This window comes from Gavialis gangeticus, unplaced genomic scaffold, assembly GCF_001723915.1.
Source record: "Gavialis gangeticus isolate Ggan-Ray unplaced genomic scaffold, GavGan_comp1, whole genome shotgun sequence".
In the NCBI taxonomy this organism is placed as follows: Eukaryota; Metazoa; Chordata; order Crocodylia; family Gavialidae; genus Gavialis; species Gavialis gangeticus.
The window spans coordinates 134304889-134327854 of record NW_017729024.1 but is presented as its reverse complement, the minus strand read 5'-3'; the positions used below and the strand labels follow the sequence as shown (position 1 = coordinate 134327854).

Below are 22966 nucleotides of genomic sequence, written 5' to 3'. Positions count from 1 at the left end.
GGTTACTTGATTTTCTTCAAAAGAATGGAGGGATTAATCACCTTTCCCACTGGCAGATGACATTTTTAGCTTCTTTATATGAAGGAAAACTGAATTATCTTTTTTATTTTTCATTATCTTATTTAATGTTTAATGCATAAATTTAATCTCTGTTTTTCTTTCTTTCTTATTTTTAAAGTAATAATTTCATAAAAGCACCTCAAATGATAAGGCTGCTTTAGTTTCTGGTTGTCTTTAGAGAAACTCTACAGGAGAAGAGCAAAGGCATTTGAATGACTTAACTGTGTAAATGCATGCTTTCCAATGTTTGGGGTGTCTTGTTGTAAATTGGAAATTTCACCTGAAACTTTCAGGTATTTGTGTATATGCTGACTATGCATTTGTCATTGTCCTGTGTACCCACTTAGTATAACTTTGCCAAAAAGATAGGTGTAACATCACATAGTTGCATCAAAGAGGCTTGTTGCCTTGGTTTGGTGGGTATGCTGCACTAGTTAACAAAAAACAAACTGCTTTGCAACCACTTACTGAACTGTTGTGGGGAATTAAGGGTCCTGTCTATGCTTAGCTGCATTTTTTGCCCCTAAAATTATTCTAGAATCACAGAAAAATAGGACTGGAGGGGACATAGGGAGGTCATCTAGTCCAGTCCCCTGATCAAGGCAGGATCATCCCTGCTAAACTATCCCTGCCCAATATACATCCCAGGATGGAGATTCCATGACCTCGGTAAGTAAGCTCTTCCAAAACAATGAGAAGGTTCTTCCTAATTTCAACTTAATTTCCACCAGCGACGTTTGAAACCATTGTTCCTAGTCATGTCCCTTAGGGCCACAGAGAATAATCTATATCTATTCTACTTATAACCATCCTTCAGGTATTTGAAGATTGTTGTCAAATCCCAAATTAGTCTTCTCTTTTCCAAATTAAACAGTTCCTTTCATCATAAGTCATGTTTCCCAGGCCTCTAATAATTTTTTCTTGCTCTCCACCAGACCTTTTCTAATCTATTCAGAGCCCAAAGCAGGACGCATTACTCCAGATGAGCCCTCACCAGTGTCAAATAGAGCAGGGTCATTTCCCTTGACTTGAAAGTGATAGTCCTATTAATACAGTCTAGCATATGCTATTGGGTTTTTTTGCAACAGGAGAACACTCTTGGCTCATATTTCGTTTATGGTCAACTGTAATACCAGGTACATTTCTGCAGGACTGCAGCTTACCCAATGATGTCATTTTCTGTTGTAGATGAACTTCAAAAGTGACTCCTCCAAATAATGGTTGACATGTATATATTGGTAAGGCATTACACTGAAGTTCTCACCCTTAAACTTAGTGTGTCTGTTCTGAGGATTGGGGACCTCAGAACTTTCCATTTTTAGTATCTTATTCAAGCACTGAAAGCTATAGCTTTGGACTCTATTGCACTTGTCATCACCCCATGTATTTACTTGCATGTCTCTAAGTTCTCAGATCCATAATATCTAAATGTTCCTTAAGTGTAAAAAAAACAAAAAAAAAAACAAACAAAAAAAAAAGGAATAAAAATGCATCTTACTTACTTTCTATCCTGTGGGAGAAACAATTTGATTAGTTTATGAGGAGGAGAGGGGCTTACTAAGTGAAAGTTAAGTTTGAATACAAAATGTATTCTGCTCTGAAAGAAGGTTACTTATGAGTGCAAAACACTAAAATAATTGATAGTTTTGAACATTGGGACAGAGACTTTGAATTGGACTGCATTTAGTAGAAACCAGTGAAGAGTGCAATTCTGGTGTGTTTGCTGATGGTAGCCTGTGTTGCTATACTGACGGGCTGGAGCTGTTGCCCAGCTGTTGTCTTGATTCTTCTTTGCAATTGTGAAAGTCCAGCCAGCTGACTGAATGTATGGATCATAATAACTAGAGCTGTACAATGGAAGAAGGGCCAGTGTTCTTGGCAACTGCACATGGAAATGGTTCCTTATTCCATCAAGACGTATCCTTATTCCCATAAGGCATGCAAGTGGTGTTCGCTTTCACTAAGGTTGCTATTTGTCCATAGAGCCGTAGGTGCTACCTGGCTTATTCTTGGGTTTTACATACTGGGGCCTTTAAAGCATTTTTGATAAGCTGCAAAGCCTTTCACATGTAGATCACAGTGAGAACTGCCAGATCCTTAGTAAATGTTTCTACTTTAAAGTTACTATTTTATAGTCCTTTATGTAAGATTAGTTTGATGGACTTTAGTTCCTGTTCCATGCAACAGACTTCAGTTCCTGTCCAACTTCGGTGTGGTTGGGGGATGCAGACAGTGCCAACATGTGACCCTCTGTGCCATGTGCCCACACAGGCCACATTCAGTGGGTGCAGACCCCCCTGCTTACAATCCTTCTTGGTGTGCAGGCTGCATTGGTGGTGTGCAGCCCCCCTATGCCATTCCTCCACTGCAGAGTGGCAGGAAAGGCAGCGGCTTGAGCATGCAGCTGCATGCTAAAATTTTCAAGAGCAGTGTGCTGTCTGTGAGCCATATGCTGCCCCTTAGGCGCTGCCAGTTGGCCAACCCTGGTTTAGGTCATGGAAACTGAGCTACGCTTGTTACTCGGACAAACAAGATTTCCTCCATGTTATAGATAAGGAGATTCAGGAAAGGGACTTGCTGGCAGGGTAAACTCTATCATAGAATCATAGAAAATTAAGGTTGGAAGGGATTTCAGGAGCTTATCTAGTCCAATGCCCTGCCTGAAGCAGGCCCATTCCAACTAAATCACCCCAGTTAATGCTTTGTCTAGCTGGGTCTTAAAAACCTCCAAGGATGGAGAGTCCACAGCCTCTCTGGGTAACCTGTTCCAGTGTTTTATTACTCTCCTAGTGAGAAAACGCTTTCTAATGTCTAACTTAAACTCCCCTTGCTGCAACTTAAGACGGTTGCTCCTTGTTCTGTCGTTTATCACCACTGAGAACAGTTTAGCTCCATCCTCTTTTGAACCTCCTTTCAGGTAGTTGAAGGCTGCTTTTAACTCCCCTCTCAGTCTTCTCTTCTCCAAACGAAATAATCCCAGTTCCCTCAGCCTGTCCTCATAAGTCATGTCTCCTAGCCCTCTCACCATTTTTGTTGCCCTCCACTGGACTGTCTCCAATTTGTTCACATCCTTTCTGTAGTGGGGGCCCAAAACTGAACACACTACCCAGATGTAGCCTCACCAGTGCTGAATAAAGGAGAATAACCACTTCCCTTAACCTGCTGGCAACACCAGTGCAGCCCAGAATGCTATTAGCCTCCTTGGCAACAAGGGCAAACGGTTGACTCATTCAGTTTATTGTCTGCTGTAACCCCCCAAGTACTTTTCTGCAGAGCTGCTGCCCAGCCAATCACCTCCAAGCCTGGACTGGTGCATAGGATTGTTCCATCCTAAATGTAGGCCTTTGCACTTGTCCTTCTGAGTATCCAGTAGAGTATCAGAAACTTCTCTTTGGCCAAGTATAGACCGTCAAAAAGCCTGAGATTGAATTGATTCAATCTTCTCAGGTTACTCTAAGCTGAGTACATTGGGCCAACAATCAGACAAACAGACATTCACTTTTGATTTTGGAAATGCATACGTATTCCTGCAGAGGGTTATGTGCACTGAACTTGTGTTACAGATTTGAACTAGTTTCTGATCACGTATACCAGTTTATGTGTAACTTCTGTCCCTAACGTATATGTTTAAACAGAGGACTTCAGTCACTGTGATTCTTTTGACCCTAGGACTTTTCAATTGTCTGTCCCATGCAGCTGCTTAGTTAAGCAGAACCTCTCATCTCCTCTGTGTTAGCTTGTAAACAGGAGGGATTTGAGCTACGGGGAGTCAGTTTCCCCTCAGTAAGGATAGCAGAGGGAATTTGGGAAGTGCTGCAACTCCTCCCCCTTGCCCTTTGCCATCCAGTACCAATTTCATTCCATTCTGAAACTAGTGGGAGAACAGATAATGAGCTGTATAACTCCCACTCCAGGCTGCAGTGCTGTGGGGTGGCCTTCCTAATGGGTCTTTAAGAAGAGGCTGGATGCCCACCTAGCTGGACTCGTTTGAGTCCCATTTCTCTTTTTGGGGTTTTTGTTGTTCTCCCGCCCTGGCGGGGGGTCGGGCTAGAAGATCTACTAGGTCCCTTCCGACCCTTAATCTATGAATCTATGAATCTATGAAAATGTGTGGTAGGTGTGCTTCTAGTGAATAGTGGAGAATGGTGCGAGGGAGTTGCCGCTGGCACTGGCAGCTGCAATAATAGCAGGTGCTGTGGCACAACAGCTGGCTGAGTCAACAGCAGCCAGCTCAGTCCCACCCTCAGAGCAGGCTGGAAATCTTTACTAAGCAGAATTGGCCCTGGCATTTAGATCTGTGACCTACTTCGTTGCCAGTTCTGTGTCTCTGTTGATGGCAATGCACAGGGATGCTTGGGCAGGCCAGCTAACTTATTCTATAGTGTACATCCTGTGGAAGACTGAGCTGCATCTTGTCTGTGCTGGCATTTCAGTGAACATGAAAGTCTTCTAGGCTATAAATAGTGTGCGATTCACACCAACCCCCACTATTAACTTTACTGTCTTAACTTGGTTTATTTCCCTCCTTTATGCTTAGTATTTTGCATACTTTTCACTTGTACTGCTTGTGCAAATACTAAATAATAATATCCTAGAAATCAGTTTGTATCACCCTGTTCTGTAACATCTGCTGCTCATACTGAAAGAGGAGAGGGTAAATAATAAAGGATTGGAGGCTGCACCGTATGGTCCTCCCCTCATCTGCCCCTTTTGCAAGCGTCTCGGTTCCCCACAGTAGTCTCAATCCACTGAAGTCTACCAGCTTCTAAGTGGCAGGGGACCAAATGCTCTGTAGGTTGCACCAGCAGGGGCCGTGCACCCATAGGCCACACCAAGGCGGGCCCCAGGCTCACCCTCGACTCCACTGGCCACACCACACTAGGCTTCCCTGCTCCCTGGGGTTGGAGGCAGGCAGCAAAAGGCAGAGGAGGGAGGGAGAGCACAGAGACTCTATCTACTGTTGTAGTTGGAGCAATGAGAGTTGTGGCAGCCAGGCAGGCACCCGGGGCTACAATTTTTAATCCCTCGTGGATTGCATGCAGCCCACCGGCTACTAGTTAGGCAGCAATGGTCTACACAGTGACAGGCAGCCAAACCAAAAATAGCAAAAGCTGTAATATCAGTTCTAGTTGGGCTGGATGCAAACTCCTAAACGTCACTCACTATGGCTGTCGTAGATCTACGGTAGAAAGCACGTGGCTTTTATTTTTGTGTCATTTTCCTATAAAGGGAGCTAATTACAGCTCTTGATTATGAAACCTGGCTGGGTAGCTTGCTACTGACCCATGCTCAGGAGTCCCACACTTTTGTTTGTAATGAGGCATACTCATCTTGTAACTGTGATTAATCTCTTTTGCGAGGCACCTACAAGTATTTTAAACTAATTTTTAAAAAATAGGTGTGCATGTGTGGGGTGATATTTTGGGAGGAAGCATTCGTGTTGATAATTTGCTGCTGCTACCAGAAGAGTTGAACAAGTTGCTGCATGCTGTGTTCCTCCATAAACCAGCATTGAAATGCTTGCTCTTTATCATCACCGCTTTCTCAGGGCTGTACAAAATGTTTAACAGTGATGGCAAGATTAAAGAATGAACAGGCCTTTTCTCTTCTGTTGTACAGGAGCCTCCAATTTCATCCTCAGCCCCTTGATAAGCAGGGAGATGAGATCAAAGGTGACAGGTTTAAGTCCTGGAAAAGACTCTGAAAGATGAGCTTATTTCTCAAATGACTTGGGGGGTGGTGGAACGAACAGCATATTTCTATTTTAAATTTTCTGCTATGAAAGTGAAAATAGGAGTAAATGTATTATTGATCATTATGTTTGCAATGGAGACAAGCAGTAAGAAAAAGAATATAACTGAGAAAAAGATTTAAGGTAAAAATGTTCCCACTCCCCCTCTGGGTAAGTCTAAATGGTATCTGCCAAACATGACAAAGTACCTTGGGCTGAATCACACATACAGAGACAGCATTTTCAGCAGAAGACGGGGCTGAACTGTTGTAATTATTGTTTGTAGCCTGGCAGTGCCTGTGTTAGAGGAGTTAGGTCAAAAATAAAACAAGTTTGCTAAACTTTGGGGAAGCAGATGTATGCTAAGTAGAGGACTCTGCTTAGCAGCTTTGTTAAAAAGTTGTTGATCATAGTTGTTATTACCTTCTTATTCTTTCGTGGAGTGATAAGGTAATTGGGGATTTTTTTTCTTGTGTTATGGTCTTGAACTTTTAGTGAATTGAAGACAGGGAAATGGATATGTCTGATCCAAATTTTTGGATTGTCCTCTCAAACTTTACGCTGCCTCATTTGAGGAATGGAAACAGGCTCCGTCGAACACAAAGGTAAAATTCTGCTCAAGTTTCCCTGTCGTTACAGCTTATTTTGTTAGGAAGTTTGTCTCCATTTCTTCTTTTCAGGCTATAAAGGATTTGAATACTGTGTTTACCAAATATGGTTATTGAACTACTTAGAGTATAGGTAAATATTGCCAATTTAAAATAGTCTAAAATACTTCCTGGTTTCATGATTGTTATCTTGAATATGGCTTTTAAAAAAGACACTAAGTGTTGGACTTTTCCTTTTCTTGGAACACAGAGGATAAGCACATGAGAGATTTTGTACCTGGGAGTCTGGCTTTTGTTGTTTTCAAATGAATGCTGCATATTACTTTTCTCTCAATAATGTACTTTGTTTCTTTGGGTCCTTTTTTCTAGACTTTCATTTTGTTTTCTAATAATTTTACCTTTATGTGGAGCAGACATACTATACAGACAGTTCAAGACAGTCTATTTCATATTGTATTCTTAAAGAGACATTTTGGGGTAACTTTCCCCCCTTTTTTTTTTTAACTGGTTAGCTGACATTTATTAATATAGGAACGCCCTTTTCTTTTCAGTAACATTTTTCTTCTTGACAGAAGGGAAAAAGGATTTGAAAAAAACAAATTTAAAGTTAGGGACTGTGCCATAAATGGACAAAAGGCAGCTAATTTGATGTTTGCTTAGATACTTTGGTATATGCTCTTAAAGGGGCCTGAGCTATCTCTTGGTACACTGTGTATGAGAGAGGATATTGAATAACAAACAAAAGTTTGCAGTGGTTAAGATCTCTCTTAATCTTCTAGGTTTGTCAGTTTGAGGTGGTCCATTACTGTTTAAATGTGGTTTGCTTTTTATCTTTGAAACCATTTCTAGTGTTGCTTACACAGTGTCACTTGGGAAGCTTTGAGTGAGTGAATGAGTGAAATCTTCTTTAGATATTTTTCCCTTGTTTGTCTTGCTGTCAGAAATGGTCACCCATAGCAAATTTAGAAAGACACTTGGCATATTTAGAAGTTCTTAAGTGTTAAGGCTTCATATATCAATACATTTTACAAAAGAAATACCAGTATTGAATGATATTTAACAGAAAAGAACTGTTAAATTCTCTGGCCTATTTCCAGCTAGAATTGTTCCTTTCGCTGGTTTTATGCTACATCCGTTAAGCTTTGGTACTGAATTGTTTGGGAAAGGGAATACAAACCATTTTGAAATAACTTGCTTTTACTGTTAAATATAAGTGCACAAATATCACATTTGCATTTTCCTGATGCACGTGTTCCTGTTAAGCATTTGGGAGTTTTTTCAGCTCTTCCTTGCTCTACTTGCTCAAATTGATCTTGCATTTTTGTGTGGGCCTAAACATACCTTTTATGAAATAAAAAACTACCACTCAGTGAGTAGCTCAAGGAGGAACTTGTGAGACTTTATGCCAAATGAGAGCACAGTTCAAGCACACATCAATGTTAGTAATTAATTCAGGCCACTTACCTTTATTTAATTGCCTTGCCTCTTTATGATTATTTACATGATTATAGTTTTGTGCACACATTTTGAGAGATTTTTTCTTTCAAATATATTGCTTCAGAAATGTTGCCACATTTAAAATGTAACTGAATAATAAAATGCTTAGCTTCTGTAATGTTTTGTGTAATGCAAAGTTATTGAATAATTAATAGGTTGTCTGGATATTGTATTTTTTCTTACGTGTTTATATATGTTTGCAGTGCCTCAACGTACGGCAACCTTTTTCCTCTCAGGAGCCTTCATTCATGCTTTGTGGTATTGCCAAGGGATGATCTTGTTGGCTTTTCTTTTCCATTTAGCATTTTGAGTATTTCATTAAGGTAAACTTGCTCTATTTTCTTATTCAGGTATTACCTGTATCTTTCCTAGTATAGATGAATATGGCTCAAAATGAGGTAAGGACCAGGAGAAGTGACCCAGCTGTGCCCCAGCTCTGCTGCAGAGGTTAGGTTAAGTGGGTAGAAGCTACTGATTAGCTGTAGGTGGCAGAGGCTACATCTTGTCATACCGTACATTGCTTATCATTGAGAAGCTTCCAATCAAAGGAGATCTATCCATTACTATGGAACAGAGGGGATCTGTCTCCTGGATGAGGTAGAACTTTCATACTGAGAAGAGAAAAACAGATTCTGTAGGGAAGGGGACAATGAAAATTATTGCTTTTTCAGGAGTTTCTCCAAAATGTGTTTTGGTCACTTTGGAGAAACTCAAGGAACAAGCAGACTTTCGGCCCATGTGTAAACTGTACCTCTGCTGACTGGTTAATTGAAGGGTGGGAACCAATAATAGTGACCTAAACACATGAGAAGTGATCCTAAACTACTTTTGCATGGATGTTAGAGCTGTCTATGAAACCTTTGGCATTCCCTTGCAGTCGAGGATGATTTTATCCATGACTGACCCATCTGTAGGTCTCACAGTCAAGGATGATTTTGTTCCATGGTTTTCCCATCTGTAGATCTGAAGATATCTGCCAGTCCTGGATCGGCCTTGTCAGCTTCGGATGCAACTCAGGAACGTGTTTCCATGTAGAGTAGGTGGCGCTGGATTCTTGATATGGTCCATGACACTGGGTCAGCTGCTCCCGTATTTCCATCTTCTGTTGTCATAAGGCTTCAAAGTACTGAGATCCTTGCAGCAGACTCTTCCTCCATTTGGGACGGCCCTGAGTGATAGTCTCCCATGGGTTACTGATGTTGCCTTTTTTTCAGTCTGGCCTAAAAGACATCCTTGAAGCGCTTTCTCTGCCCTCCTCTTCAGCGTACACCTTGACTAAGTTGAGAGAATCAAATTTGCTTTGGGAATCTTGAGTTGGACGTCTGGATGATGTAGCTGGCCCAGTGATATTGATGTTGGATAAGCATCATCTTGACGCTCATGGAGTTTGCTTGTATCAGGACGTTAATGTTAGTGCATCTGTTTTCCCACTGGATTTGACAGATCTTTCACAGGCAGCATTGATGGTACTTCTCCAATGACTTCAGGTATCTCCTGTATGTTGTTCATGTCTCAGCTCCATATAGTAAGGTGGGGATCACAACTGCTTGATCAGATATGAAGCCAAGCTCATGGTTTATGTCACAATCTTTGACCACCATCTTATTTCCTCAGGCATCCAAAGGCTGCATTTGCACAGTTGAGGTGATGCTGGATTTTTTTTGTTGATGTCAGCCTTCCGCAAGAGATGGTTTCCAAGATATGGGACATACTTAATGTTCTCCAGAGTCTCATGTTGGATCTGCATTACTGGAGCTTGGGACTGTTCGTTAAGAGCTTGTTGGTGGAGGACCAAAGTTGACTATTGCCTGAAGGTCCGCTTCCAAGTGAGCACAGGCTACAGCATCATAAGCATACTGGAGCTTGATGATTCTAGTCAGAGTGGTCTTGGTTTTGGTTCAGAGTCAGCTGAGATTAAACAGTTTGCCATCGACTTGGTAGTTTAGCTCCACTCCAACTGGAAGCTTGTTTATGGTCAGATGTAGCATCGCAGGAAAAAATATTGAGAAGTGTGTTGGAGCGATGACTCAGCCTTGCTTAACTTCCATCTTAATCTCAAAAGGATCTGTGATAGATCCAATAGTGAGAACTACCACTTGCCTACTGTCATGGAGCAGGCAAAGTAAGTTGATGAATTTCTGTACTTCAGAAGGATCTTCCACAGCATGTCTCAGTTGACAGAGTCAAAAGCTTTCATGAGGTCAAAGAAGGCCATGTAGAGAGGCTTATTTTGTTCCTGGCATTTTTTTTTTCCTGCAGCTGGCAAGCAGTGAAGATCATGTCAGTTGTGCCTCTTGATACCATAAACACATATTGAGATTCCAGGAGGAGCTTTTCAGCAAGTAGAAGGAAAATGGATCAGGAGGGTTCTTGCAGTGATCTTCTCTGTGGTGGACAGCAAGGTGGTCCCTGTATAACTTCCATAGCTGGGCTTGTCTCCTTTCTTGAAGATTGCCACAATCATGGCATTCCTGAGGTTATCTGGGATTTCCTCCTCATTCTAAGTCCTTAAGATGAAGGCATGGTGCTGTGATGTGAGTTCCTCTTCTCTTGCTTGAAGATTTTGGTGGTGGTTCCATCAGCTCCAGGTACCTTGTCATTCTTCATACCTTGTCAAGGGTTGAAGGGATTCTGAGATCATCTCTGACTGGATGTTGTGGGATGGAACACACTCATCAGCAACAGAATCTCAATTTGAGAAGGTCTTCAAATTGTTCCTTCTGATGAGTGTTGATCCCTTTACTTGATCAGGTCTCCTCCATCCATATGTCTCAAGGGTGTTGGTCCCTGAGTGCTGAGACTGTAGGTGTCTTTGGTGAAATTGAAAAAAGCGTGCATATTGTGCGAGATGTTGATTTCCCTTGCCTTGTCTTTCCACCATCTGTTCTTCATATTGTGGGTCTTCCTTTGGACTTCTGACTAGAGATTCAGTTTCTTTTGCTTGGAGTTGGTGTTGCTGCCAAGCACAAAAGGCCTTGTGCTTCCAATCAATTGACTCTTGGATCTCCTGATCATTCTCATCTTGTACTAGTTTTGATGTTTCCTGGTAGAGAATCCAAGCGATTCTTTTTAGGCACTAATGGGCAACTCATTGAGTTTGTTTATGAGTTCATTCTTGATGGCAAACCAACTCTGTAAAGCTGGTGTTCTCCTTCCTGTTTACTCTTCCAGAAGGAGTGCCATATGAAGCTGCTGCGCAGTGGTGATGAGCTGCTGTGCAGTGGTACTGACCTACTGTGCAGTCAACGTCTCATGTAGACGTGGCCAAAAGGTAGTAATCCAATGGATCGATGTCTAGTTGGCAGCCAGGAAGGCTGTGTGAAGCTTCAGTCTCTGATTTGATTCGGTGGAATCAAATCAGAGGACCCCTCTCCAAATCAAATTGGAACCCTCCAAATCAGTTTGGAGAGATTCAGAAAGGTTTGGTGATTCAGACATAGACACAGCTTTAAATGTTTTTTCTACATACCTCTAGGTCACAGGTGGCTCATGAATGCTGCGATGTCCCCGATTCAGGCCGAATCTGAATCGTATAGGGTCCGTTTTGGACACCCCTAGCAGCCAGTATTAATTGGGTTGCCCTGGGAGTTGGTCCTGGGGCCAGTTTTGTTCAGTATCTTCATCAGTGATTTGGAAGATGAGATGGAGTGCACCCTCAGCAAGTTTGCAGATGACGCAAAGTAGTAGGAGATATCCTGGATGGTAGGGCTAGGATTCGGAGAAACCTCAACAGATTGGAGGATTGGACTAAAAGAAATCTCATTAAGTTCAGTAAGGACACATGGAATATTCTGTACTTTGGATGAAACTATCCCAACCACTAGTATAGGCTGGGGACTGACTGGCTAAGCAGCAGTTCTGCAGAACAGGACCTGGGGTTTACAGCAGAAAATAAGCTGAATATGAGCCAACAGTGTACCCTTGTTGCCAAGAATGCTAATGGCATACTGAGCTGCATTATTAGCAGTGTTTCCAGCAGATTGAGGGAAGTGATTCTTCCCCTTTATTCTGCACCAGTGAGGCTACATCTGGAGTACTAGGTCCAGTTTTGGGCCCCCCACCACAGAAAGGCTGTGGACAAATTGGAGAGAGTCCAGCAGAAGGCAGTGAAAATGGTTAGAGGGCTGATGCCCATTACTTTTGAGGAGAGGCTGAGGGAACTGGGCTTAGTTAGTGTGGAGAAGAGAAGACTGGGGCAGTTTGGTGGGGAGGGAGAGAGGGTGGATTTAACAGCAGCCTTCAACTACCTGAAGGCTGGTTCCAAAGGTGGAGATAGACTGTTCTCAGTGGTGGCAGATGACAGAACAAGGAGCATCAGTCTCAAGTTGCAGCAAGGGAAGTTTAGGTTAGATATTAGGAAAAGCTTTCACATGAGGATGGTAGTAAAGCACTGGAACAAGTTATCCACAGAGGTGGTGGAATCTATATCCTTAGAGGTTTTTAAGACCTGGCTAGACGAGCCTTAACTGGGATGATTTAGTTGGGATGGGCCTGCTTGGAGCAGGTGGCTGGATAAGATGACCTCCTAAGGTCCCTTCCAGCCCTAATTCTCTATGATTCTATGATAAAATATAGCTGCCTCTGTGTTCTTAGAGCTGCCCATCTCCTGCTCACTGGGTCTCTCTCAGTGTTATGAAATTCATGTTGTGTCATTTGAGTTCTCAGGCCATGATTGCACTGCAGCACTCTGGCATTAAATATTAGGATTGTGAAATACCTTTTAACTAAAGTACAGGCAAACTATAATTCTTAATGAAACCTGTATTTAAATACATGCAAGGGTCTCATGAATTGGCTTTCATTCACATTTATATTTGGATCCCCTTGCACAAATGAGGATGTTCTTTTTGTCCTTTGGCTTGGGACTGTCTGCCACATGGATTGATATTTTGTCACTTCTTTCATCTCTGCCAGCATTACCTGTACATATAGGGCATGTGGGAGAAGTGTTTTGAGGCTTGTTCTCTTTTCCATCCCTCTGCCTCATTGGAGAAGTGAACAATAGCCCAGGGTATTTTTCTCTTCCTTTGGCTCTAACAATTGGTATGGATTTCTTTCCTTCTTTTGAAGCCACTTATCCTAGGAATTTCTTTTCCTTCCCTCAGGTTCAAAGAAATAGAGAGCCAAAGCTGATTCATTTTCATCTTCAGGGATGGATGGGAGGATTGTATTGTCCAGTATGGTGGCCTAATGTGTGAAATAAACTGCATGTTAAAAAAAAAAAAAAAATCTCATCCCTGTTTATGTTTAGAGTCATACCCGCTGTTTTAAGTCATTAAAATAGTTTTTCACTCTTCTTTACTCCTGTTAGCTATGTAGAGCTATTTTACCTAAGGAGGAATGAGCCAGATTCTATTCTGACTTGTGCATAATCAGCACACTTGTTAGCTTAATTCTACTTACAGCAGCTTTATTTTTGACAGTGAAACATGAGCAGAAATAACCCAGCCTCACTTTTAGGTATTGTAGTTGGTTTTCAGAACTAGCAGTTATGAAAACCGTCAAGTAAATTGAACAGATTCGATATTCAAATCTTTGAGAGTCAAATGGCGATCACAATGTAGGATCACACTGCAAGGCTACCAGGTTATCTTTTAATGTTTAGTATTGCAGGTGGGGTGGGCCCTTTACAGAATTAATGAAAAAATGGGCCCTGCCTGAAATGATTTCTAGTCTTGGTCTTTGTAAAGAGAATGGAGTGCAGTGATTATCACATTTAGCTTCACATTGCTGCTGTATTTGGCTCTTCATCCAAACATGAATATTACCTGAATTCTCTGTAGGATGTTCATTATTTAATATATCTTTATTGCTTTTGAAAGGACTCCTTTCTTTTCATTTTGTATTTTTTTTAAGCCAGCAGTTCCTTTCTTCTCGTTTCTTTATTGTAGTTACAGCAGAGCAATTTATTACAAATGCTTTTCTGTTGTCAGGATCCTATTTTATTCTAAAATGTGGGGTTACAAATATTCACTTAGTTATCACTGAACCTGTTTTGCCTGAGCAGTGATTTAAGATTAAAAATTAAATTTGATCTGTTTAGAGGCCTTTAAGTGCTATTAACGAAAGTTCATTAACAGTAAGTGAAAACACTTCTTTACCATGTTGTGATCACTTGTCCATTGTAACTGTTCAGTGCAGCTTCAGAGACTGTTAGGGGTTTGGTTTTTTTTAACTTACTTTTTTCTTTATTAAACTGTGTGTTCCAAGATAGTGTCCTAGTAACTGTCAAGTTGGGCTTTGGTTTTGCCGGGATTTAAAATAACATGTTCCCTGGAGAATACTGAACAATCTTTCACACCCACATGACTTGGCAGTTTGAGTGGGCTCAACTGTACATGAGGATGGTACTTAATTATCATATCCAGTCTTTGTACTAGTATATGAAGGAGCTGACGAGGTCAGGTTTTTACTAGGCTCTGTCTTCTCCTTAGTAGGAACTCTTATAGAACAACATTTCTTTCCCCCTTCCCCCTCCTTATTTCTTAATCTGTTTTAGAAGAATGAATATATTTTACCATTATTGACTTTTTTTTGTGGTATATTATATTCACTGTGAAAAAACATGATTCTTTTTTAGAAGAAGAAACTGAATTAAGTATTTAGAAGTTACAGTAAACTTCTCTCCAAATTATAGTGGTCATGGGTGCCTAAACTACTTGATTTGATGGAGTCATTATGAATTAAATGCAGTGAAATCCTAAATTCCCCTCATAGGTCTTATTGCATTTTCTCCTTACATTTCAACATAATATATACGTGTATTAAATTAGAATTTAAAGCAATTATTCATTAATTTCTTGGTAAATCAGATCTCGAGTAATGGTCCTGTGGGGCGCTGTCAGGGCCCCTGATAGGCAACCCAACCAGGTGTAATTGCTCACTTGGCCAAACCTGCCCGAAGTTGTAAAAAACAGCTCCACCTTGGCTGATAAACCAAACTGGCCACTTGTTAATTAATATTTATTGTACATTATACAATACCAAATTAAAAATTGCTAAATGATTACTTCAGTGTGTGCTGTGCAGTTATAGTAATTAGGAGAACTTTTCTTCTTACCTCAGTTATATGCCCTTTAGATATTCAACTCAAACCTTGCATATAGATATAGATATCTATATCTATATATAGATAGGGAGAGAGAGAATCACCTATAAGGGTTAATTGCACAAGTGATCACTGGACATGCTTAGGAGATAAATTATCTGCATGTATTACTTATGCTGGAGGAACATACTGAAACTGAATATATTTTAAAAATGGGAGTCTGTTATTTTAATGATTCCATTGCTCTCCGTACTAAAGAACAGAATGTTGTGTTTCCATTTATGCACATTGAAGGGTTTGTTTCCTATTCAGTGTCAGTCAAAATGAGGGGCCCGGTGTATGCTTGTGTGGTGTTTTAATTCTGGCTCATTTATTTCAGGAAACTTATTTGTTTAAACTATTGGTGTTTCAGGTTCCTCTGACATTGAATATTTGTAACATCCAGTTTCTCCCTGATGAGTAATCATTATTTCTTTCTTCAGTCAGGCATGCAAAGATTCATGTAGCCACAGCCCAAAGCTTTTACTTAGCTCTGAGTCAGAAAAACTCCCATTTTCTGTATATGAACTGTGTCAAGATCTCAGGGTTTAAACTTGGATCTCTCTGAATCAGCTGGAATGGGAAAGCAAAAGGAAGGTAGGTGAAAGTTTGAGAAGGCTGCCAGGAAGCTATTCTGGCACGAACCAGGAAGCTATTCTTTTGTCACTGTAACACTTGGTAGCAGCTGACATTGAATAGGAGAAAATAATTTCTGAAACCCCATGTTCTACCTAGTAAGTAAGAACCTTGTTGTAGAGGACACAAACACATTCAACTGTTAATATGTTCTGTTCGGGGGTGTCTTCCGTTAGGAGCTCAAAGTGTCATGTACAGTACAGGCAGTCCGTGTTTAATGCTCATTTCACGTAACGCTTGGTTTTTCAAGAACCAATTAAGAGCACTAATTGGGGGTTGCCTGTACTCGGATATGATTCATTTACCCACATTAGTTTGCGAGACCACCAGGTGTTTGATGGACTTACGCAAAAGTAAATGTTTGCCGGAGGTAGGAGTGTAAGTTAAATCCCCTGACTCCTGGCTATGTGATTTACAAAACCACCTTTAACCAAGCTGAAAAAGCCTACAACCATTTTCAGTACGTCTTGTAGCACTCCGATTGTTAATCTGATTGTTTATGTATGGAAATTGTTGTACTTGAGACTATTCTATCTATTTGCTCATTCAAAATAATGGGTTCATTAAAGTAATGCAGACTGATTGTTTTTAAGCACCTTCGACTGACTACAGGTCAGAGAGTAAAGGAAACAACATGATGTCTGTGTGATAGGCAGTGTACTCTGTGTACCCAAAGCCTCAGTATCCCTCAGTATACCTCCCTAGCTAACAAGATGATGGTTCTTGGATGGTCTTAACTCAGACTTAGTCAACAGTTCAAATCCTTGGAAGCTCTCTTAAGCATTATCCTTTTGGACATTTCCTCCAATAAAAATTTACATTGAAGATATTAGTTGTGTCATTTAAACATTAAAAATATATATAACTATTAATACATTATCGTCTTCAGACTCCTGTAGTTTTTATTTTTTTCTGGAATTACAAGTGTTGAACAGCATTCTGTATTACTAAAAGTTTTGGGAGCGCAGATTGACTTTTTATCAGTACAGCAATATAAGGAGTTCACCCAGGCATAGCACATTGCAGCATTATTCTGTCTTTTTTTACAAACCACATGTTTATTTTATTGGTACTTGTATTCAAACCTGTTGTTTAAGTGATATGTATTCATTGGTATTGGCATGGGCATAAAAGCACAGCTTTAATTAACATTAATGTACTGTAGTAGTTCAGATTCAGATTTGTTTTGGTGGCATATTTTTTTCATCTGCATAAAACTTGAGGAATAAGCCACTTCCAGTGCAACCTCGAATGTCAAGATAGGTCAATTAAGTTGTTCCATTTAAATACTCAAACAGTGAGCCAGCACAAATTGAATGGTAGCAAGTTAAAACTCCTTTTGGCAGTCTTCCCAGTATATCTAAACACATCTCAGAAGTACTGTAAACCAGTGCAGTTCCCAGATTGATTTACCCAATAGAGAGACTTCAAACTACATGCTACTAGCATTCCTGCCACTAACAGATAAGTGCAGAAATATTGGGCTGATGCCAATGTAAATATATCAGCTTTTGCCCTCTTTCTTTCAGTTAGCATTACTTTTCCCTAAATAATTGTTTAGAAATCAAGGAAAACCGTCATGGTCTATTGTTCCCAAAAGATTGTAATTATTAAGTAGGATCTGTTGTTCCCATGAAATACTGGCATGCTGGGTCTGGTGATTAGAAAGTAGAAACTGTTGCAGTTTCCTTATCCCACCCATTGGTTCTCCAGCATGTGCAGTAATTATGGAGAAGGTTTTGCATGCAATAGCCTACTGATCTTTATCGTTTGACTGTAGCTTTTAATTTCAAAGCAGGCAAATAGAAAATTCCGTAAAAGATTGTTCACAAATGGATCATCTTTTTTTCCTGATAAAATGTATAAGATGAGTTGCAAAAGGAAGTACCTGTTGGGTAGAGAATCAGTGATTGTTATATGACCTGAGCATGTTCTTGTTTTAAATAGGGTAATAAATATTTTACCTAATCTTCAGAAACCAGTCCTATAACCTAGGCTTTGTAAATTAATTTATAAACATTGATTGACTTTACTTTGTGTTAAGTATTTGCCTCACCCATTTAAAAAAAATCTTAATTTTCTATGTTAATGGTAGACAGATTTCAAGGTAGGTCATGTTTGAATTCATATGAATAAAACAAAGAAATTGAGAGATGGCTCTTAACCGCTGAAGCAAAGCAAATACTTAAGACTGCTAATTGCTATATCTTGAAATAATGATTTATTTTAATCGGAAGATTTATATAGCCTCAGTCCTTTTTCTGTTTGATTATATTGTACTCTGAAGTCTAAATAACATTCTTTTCCTTGAGCCTTAGACAATAGAGTGGCTGTAAAACAAAAATTAACTTTGTTTTTGTCAGAGTAGGAACCATGTCTGAATTATAAAACTATTTTTGTTTGACTTTTTGGCTTTCCTCATTCTTAACAGTATATTTACAAGGCTATGTGAGTAAATATAATATTTTTGTGGGGGGATGAAAAATGTGTTGTAGTCACCATTTTTGACATTTCTGGATTGCCTTGAAATGTGCATACAACAATATTAGTGAAACATGCCCACTGAGAAGGTGAAATGGAGATGAGTTTTCCTGGCTCAGTTAAATAATCAGAAGAAGATCACTCAAAGGACACACTCTTGATTAAAAGGCATACTCAGACATGAAAAGACAAGAATAGGGAAGTACTACTCATCTCTTTGGAGAATGTATTTCTCTTAGGCTGTGACTGATTTAATTAAAATTGGGCATCGTATTTCCTGCTGTTTCATGGCTTTAAAAGTTCCCAAATTACTGCTACTTCCGTGCTTTGTCCTGGAAAATATTACTCATCTAGGAGTCCAAGGGTGAAAAGAAACGAAAGAGGTTTCATATTTCTCCCCAAACGGCAGCACTTCTGTCCACCAGTGAAAAAGTGTGTGTTTGTTCCCTTGTAACAGTGGCTTTCAACTGGGGTACTGTGGTGTGGTCATCACTGGTGTGGTCAGGTGGAAGTGTGCTATTTACTTTCTGTAGAGCCAGATTGGCAAGTGGCAGTGGCAGGAATGCCACTCTTGTCACAGCTGTTCAATCCCACATGGCATCTTGTGAATATGGAGGCACATGGCACAGTTCTGTCCAGCCACGGCGGTGGTGACAGAGCCTTAGTTGAGAATCAGTGTCCTAAGGACAGGAGAATTCAGTGATATACTGATGGAGCACTTGCTATTTGTATGCTTTTGTAAAAAAAAAAAAAAATCTTATTATGATAAGCATTGTTCCCACTCAGACACAGGGGCTGCTTGCAGACATAACAAAACCCCTAAAAACAGCACTTCATTGTAAAATCTGCACAGCCCCATGCCAAGCCCAGTGCATGCCTAAAAGAGGCATCACATTTATTTGGACCCAGCTTACCCAGTGTCTGTCTGGATCAGGTGCTTCAGTGGAGCTTTTATGGCATTTTTTACCTAATAGCTGATTGAATCGGCTTTAGATAAGCACCATAAAAGCCCCACTGAAATTCCTGATTTATACAGATGCTTTGGAGCTGGATTGAACTAACTTTCTGCTGCTTCTGGTAAAGCGCATTTACCCCCCACCCCCATCTGTTAGCACCCAGAATGCATTTTTGAAGAGTTCACAACCTCCTATTTTCTGTAAAGCCAAGAAATAACAAATGTGTTAATAAACTAGGGCAAATCACTTCAATTTGAATTAATTTAATTCATCCTTGTACCTTTATTCTACTCTCAACAATCCCATTATCAATGGCACTCTTGCACAGAGAAAAAGTAGACTAGCACTTAATTTTATTTTGCTGTGTAGGCTTCATTTCTAGCTCAGTCAATGTGGTGTAAATTAGGAGTATTTCCATTGCAGCTAATTTTTTTCTGACAGAAAAATCAAATCTGTTGGGGGGTGGAGGCAGGAGCCACCAATTACATTGCTGCTGTCATGTACTCTTGTGGGAAAAGGAAAATGTTAAGAGTCCAGTCAGTCTTTATTGCATAAGGAATAAAGACTGGTAAGCTGAGGCAGTACAACAGTGGTTCTCAACCAGAGTACTGTCAAATTCAAACAAGTTGTGAAGGGATGCCCTGATCCTAAGAAAAAGGTTGAGAACCACTGCCTTACAATGTTACAGTAGGGTTGACCAAGTGGTATAAGCAGTCTGTTTGGTATGCAACAGACTGAGGAGGAGACAGCTAGCATAGTGGCATATGCGGGACGGAGCGGAAAGCAGAGCAGCAGATTGGAGGAGGGATCAGAATGGAAATCGGGGAGGGTGAAAGGTTAATTTGTGGCACAGCTGCCAAAAATGTTGGCCCCCACTGTGTCACATTGTTTTCTGTGAAGATTGTGTGCTTTTCCTAGGAAGTAGGTAGAGAGAGGAATTTTCTTTAATGACTCCTTTTAACTCCCTTAGTGGTTTTGTGAATCTTAACGATGTTTGTAGGTATACCACTAAATTAAAAAGTTGCTTTAGTCTTTTGTGTTTTCTAACTTGTATTTGTTAAATGTAATGTACAATTTCTTTAACAAAAAAAATAAAAAATCAGGAGGAGAGCTTATTTTGTTTCTTTTCTTTCTTTCCTTGTTTTCCCCCCGCCTAACTGCTTTGGCAGCTCTTTCTGTATGGTAAGAATTTGTATTTCCTGTAAGAATCTGTCGTCCTTCCCCCCCACACACACACACACTTTCTGCACGGTATAATCTGCTGAACCCCAATCCTGTTGATTTGGGCTAAAGCAAATGTACCTAAGCCCCAGTCTAATTCATCAGGCTCTGAACAGGTACAAAGTGTTTGCCCATGTAGAAAAAACTGTAGGGTAGGAACTCACCCTTAGTTTGTTTCCCCTGCTCTGTGTGTGCTTCTTTCCCACTTAAATGGGAGAACTTTTTTTTAATAAGAATTTGCAATATTAATAATAGACCTTAGTATAAAAATTAAGAATTTTTGTCTGTGTGTGTGTGTGTGTGTGTGTGTGTAAAATACATTTTTTCTTTTTAGCCATTAAAAATAGGATGTGTGCATAGTTGTTCAAATTATTTAACATTTTTAAAAAATGCATGACTAGATTTTAAGGCTGAGGTTACATAAACGCTTGGTAGTGCTGCTTCCCTTAATTTTCTAAAGATAAATAATCATTGTGATTTCCTGTCCTGAATTAGCATCCTACGTTTATTTGGAAGCATGCTATTATATACTACATGTAGAAAGTGTGAAACTAGGGCAAAAGATTTTGATTTTGGTGTGTATATGTGCATATGAAGAAATATGGATAACCCTATTGTAACATGCCCACATTGTAAGGCAGTTGTTCTCAAGAAAAAAATATGGATAACCATGATAAAGTAAAGGTCTGTTACCTTGTATACCTTGCAACATATTTTTCTTTGATAAAATAAAGAATGGATGAATGGAAAAAACCATGCCACTGGTGAAGTTATATTATGGTTTCTGGCTTCTGAAACTGTTTTGATTACTATTGCTCACATATTTTTAGATATTGTAAATCCCTGAGCTAAAGCACTTCAGGATTGTTTTTAAACTAGAAGTGGTAAAAGAATTATGAAAATTGATTTAAGTGGGCTGCACACCAATTTTTACCTCCTCCCCGCAACAAAAATGTCCTAGGCACAAATGTTATCTAGACAGCAGCAGCCGAGTTAGCTAGGTTTTTTTGGAGGTAGATTTAGATATTTTTCTTCTTTTCCCTTGTGAAAGTGCAAAGACTTAAAAATAAGTTTGCAACATTTTTAATCCATGTAAAAAACAGTGTATGGCATTAAGTCATTAAAATCAAAATCAGTGACTTTGAACAGTGAGTCCAAAATTCTTAGAGCCAAATGCTGGTCTCAGACCTGACCAATTCCTGTTGGTGGTATTCAAAGCTGGCTGTGTGAGGACAGAATTTGACCTCAAAATATTGACTTTTTTTTTACCAAAACTTTCCTTTTTATTTATTTTATAGTACTCATGCACACTTTTAATAGGTTTTCGCTTTTCTTCAAAGCTACAGATCACTGAGAATTTCCTAATAGAGTCTGGTTGAATATTATATTGATTTTTCTTTACCTCTTTTTAGTATGCTAGAATACACATTGTTTGATGATGATGATAAAATCCCTGGTAAAATTGAAGTCATTCAATCACAGTACTTTTTTTTAAATTTTAAGACAAAAATCCATTTGTCACTGGTATTGGTCATGATGATGATGTTTATGGATATGAGTAATTCAGGAATTTAGGGTTCTGCCATTGGTGTTTCCATATTTTCCAAAACTTCTTGTCAAGATGACTTTGATAACATAAAGTAACATGGAGCTTTTTTGTTCCTTATGTAGCCAGACTGAAATGACTGTGTGCAAATAGCTCTCATGCTTCTGACAGTTTTGTTAATTGAGAAGTCACAAGTAATATATATTCTGTACTAACGCTGTTAACCAATCTCATTGCTGACCAACAAAACATAGATTGAGTGTATACATTTGATGGATGTGCTTTTTCAGGGGAGATAGACTTATCTGACATGTTCTGATGTCTGATGTCTGACAAGGTCTGATGTGTATTTAGTCAAAGGGACTGTCTTTAAATAACTAGTCCTTGAACACATGCAATAGTAGAAGCAAAAGGAGTCAAAGAAGTTTGGATATTTACTTCTGACTTTCTCCAACTTTTTTCCACTGCTTGCCTATCACCACCAAAAATGTGGGCATGAAGAAGCAACAAATTTGGTAAGCAAGCTTTTTTCTTACCTAGGTGAATTGGATTCTTCCCTAATATTCTTGCTATTTTCTGATGCCTGAGCTGGAAGCATCTGTTTTCCATCTGTGACCTGTGCCTAACAAGAGAACACAGATTCTGTTAGAGAGTATGCTTCCTGTTGTTTTTTCTTTGTTCTTTCCCCACTAATATCTAATATCTTCTATTCTGCCTCACCAAAATGTCAAACTTTGTTTTTTGTTTTTTTTAAATAAATCCTAGAGATTGATTTATTTGTTTGGAAGACAGTGCTGGCACACAGCGCTTCCCCATTTCTCTGATGCGGCCATGTCAAACATTTGACATGGAAAACATGTTATTAATCTGCAATACAGTGCAATTTTTTGAATGAAAAACACACGTTATACGAGATTACAGATTAAATATGCAAATTATTTGCATAGGTTAAGATTGGTGGTCCCTAACCACCAAATTTCCAGATCTCTCTCTCTCTCTCTCTCTCTCCCCCTCCCCATCCTTAACAACCCATCTGACTGTGTAGCCATCAATGCCACAGTCACCTAGCTTTTTAATGAGAATGGGGCAGGAGAAAGTGTTAAAGGCCTTTCTGAAGTCCAGAAAGACTATATCCACCGCGAC

General features: G+C 39.7%; 1 protein-coding gene across 1 annotated transcript in view; it reads left to right on the top strand.

Annotated features, from left to right (window-relative positions):
• Nucleotides 1-6014: 6014 nt before the first annotated feature.
• The window catches only part of MAST4 (microtubule associated serine/threonine kinase family member 4), a 181821-nt gene continuing 164869 nt past the window's right edge, over nucleotides 6015-22966 (top strand). The window contains exon 1 of the mRNA XM_019517765.1: nucleotides 6015-6396. Coding sequence (XP_019373310.1) covers nucleotides 6305-6396 — 92 coding nt within the window. The 5' untranslated portion in view covers nucleotides 6015-6304. The remainder of the gene's footprint in view (nucleotides 6397-22966) is intronic.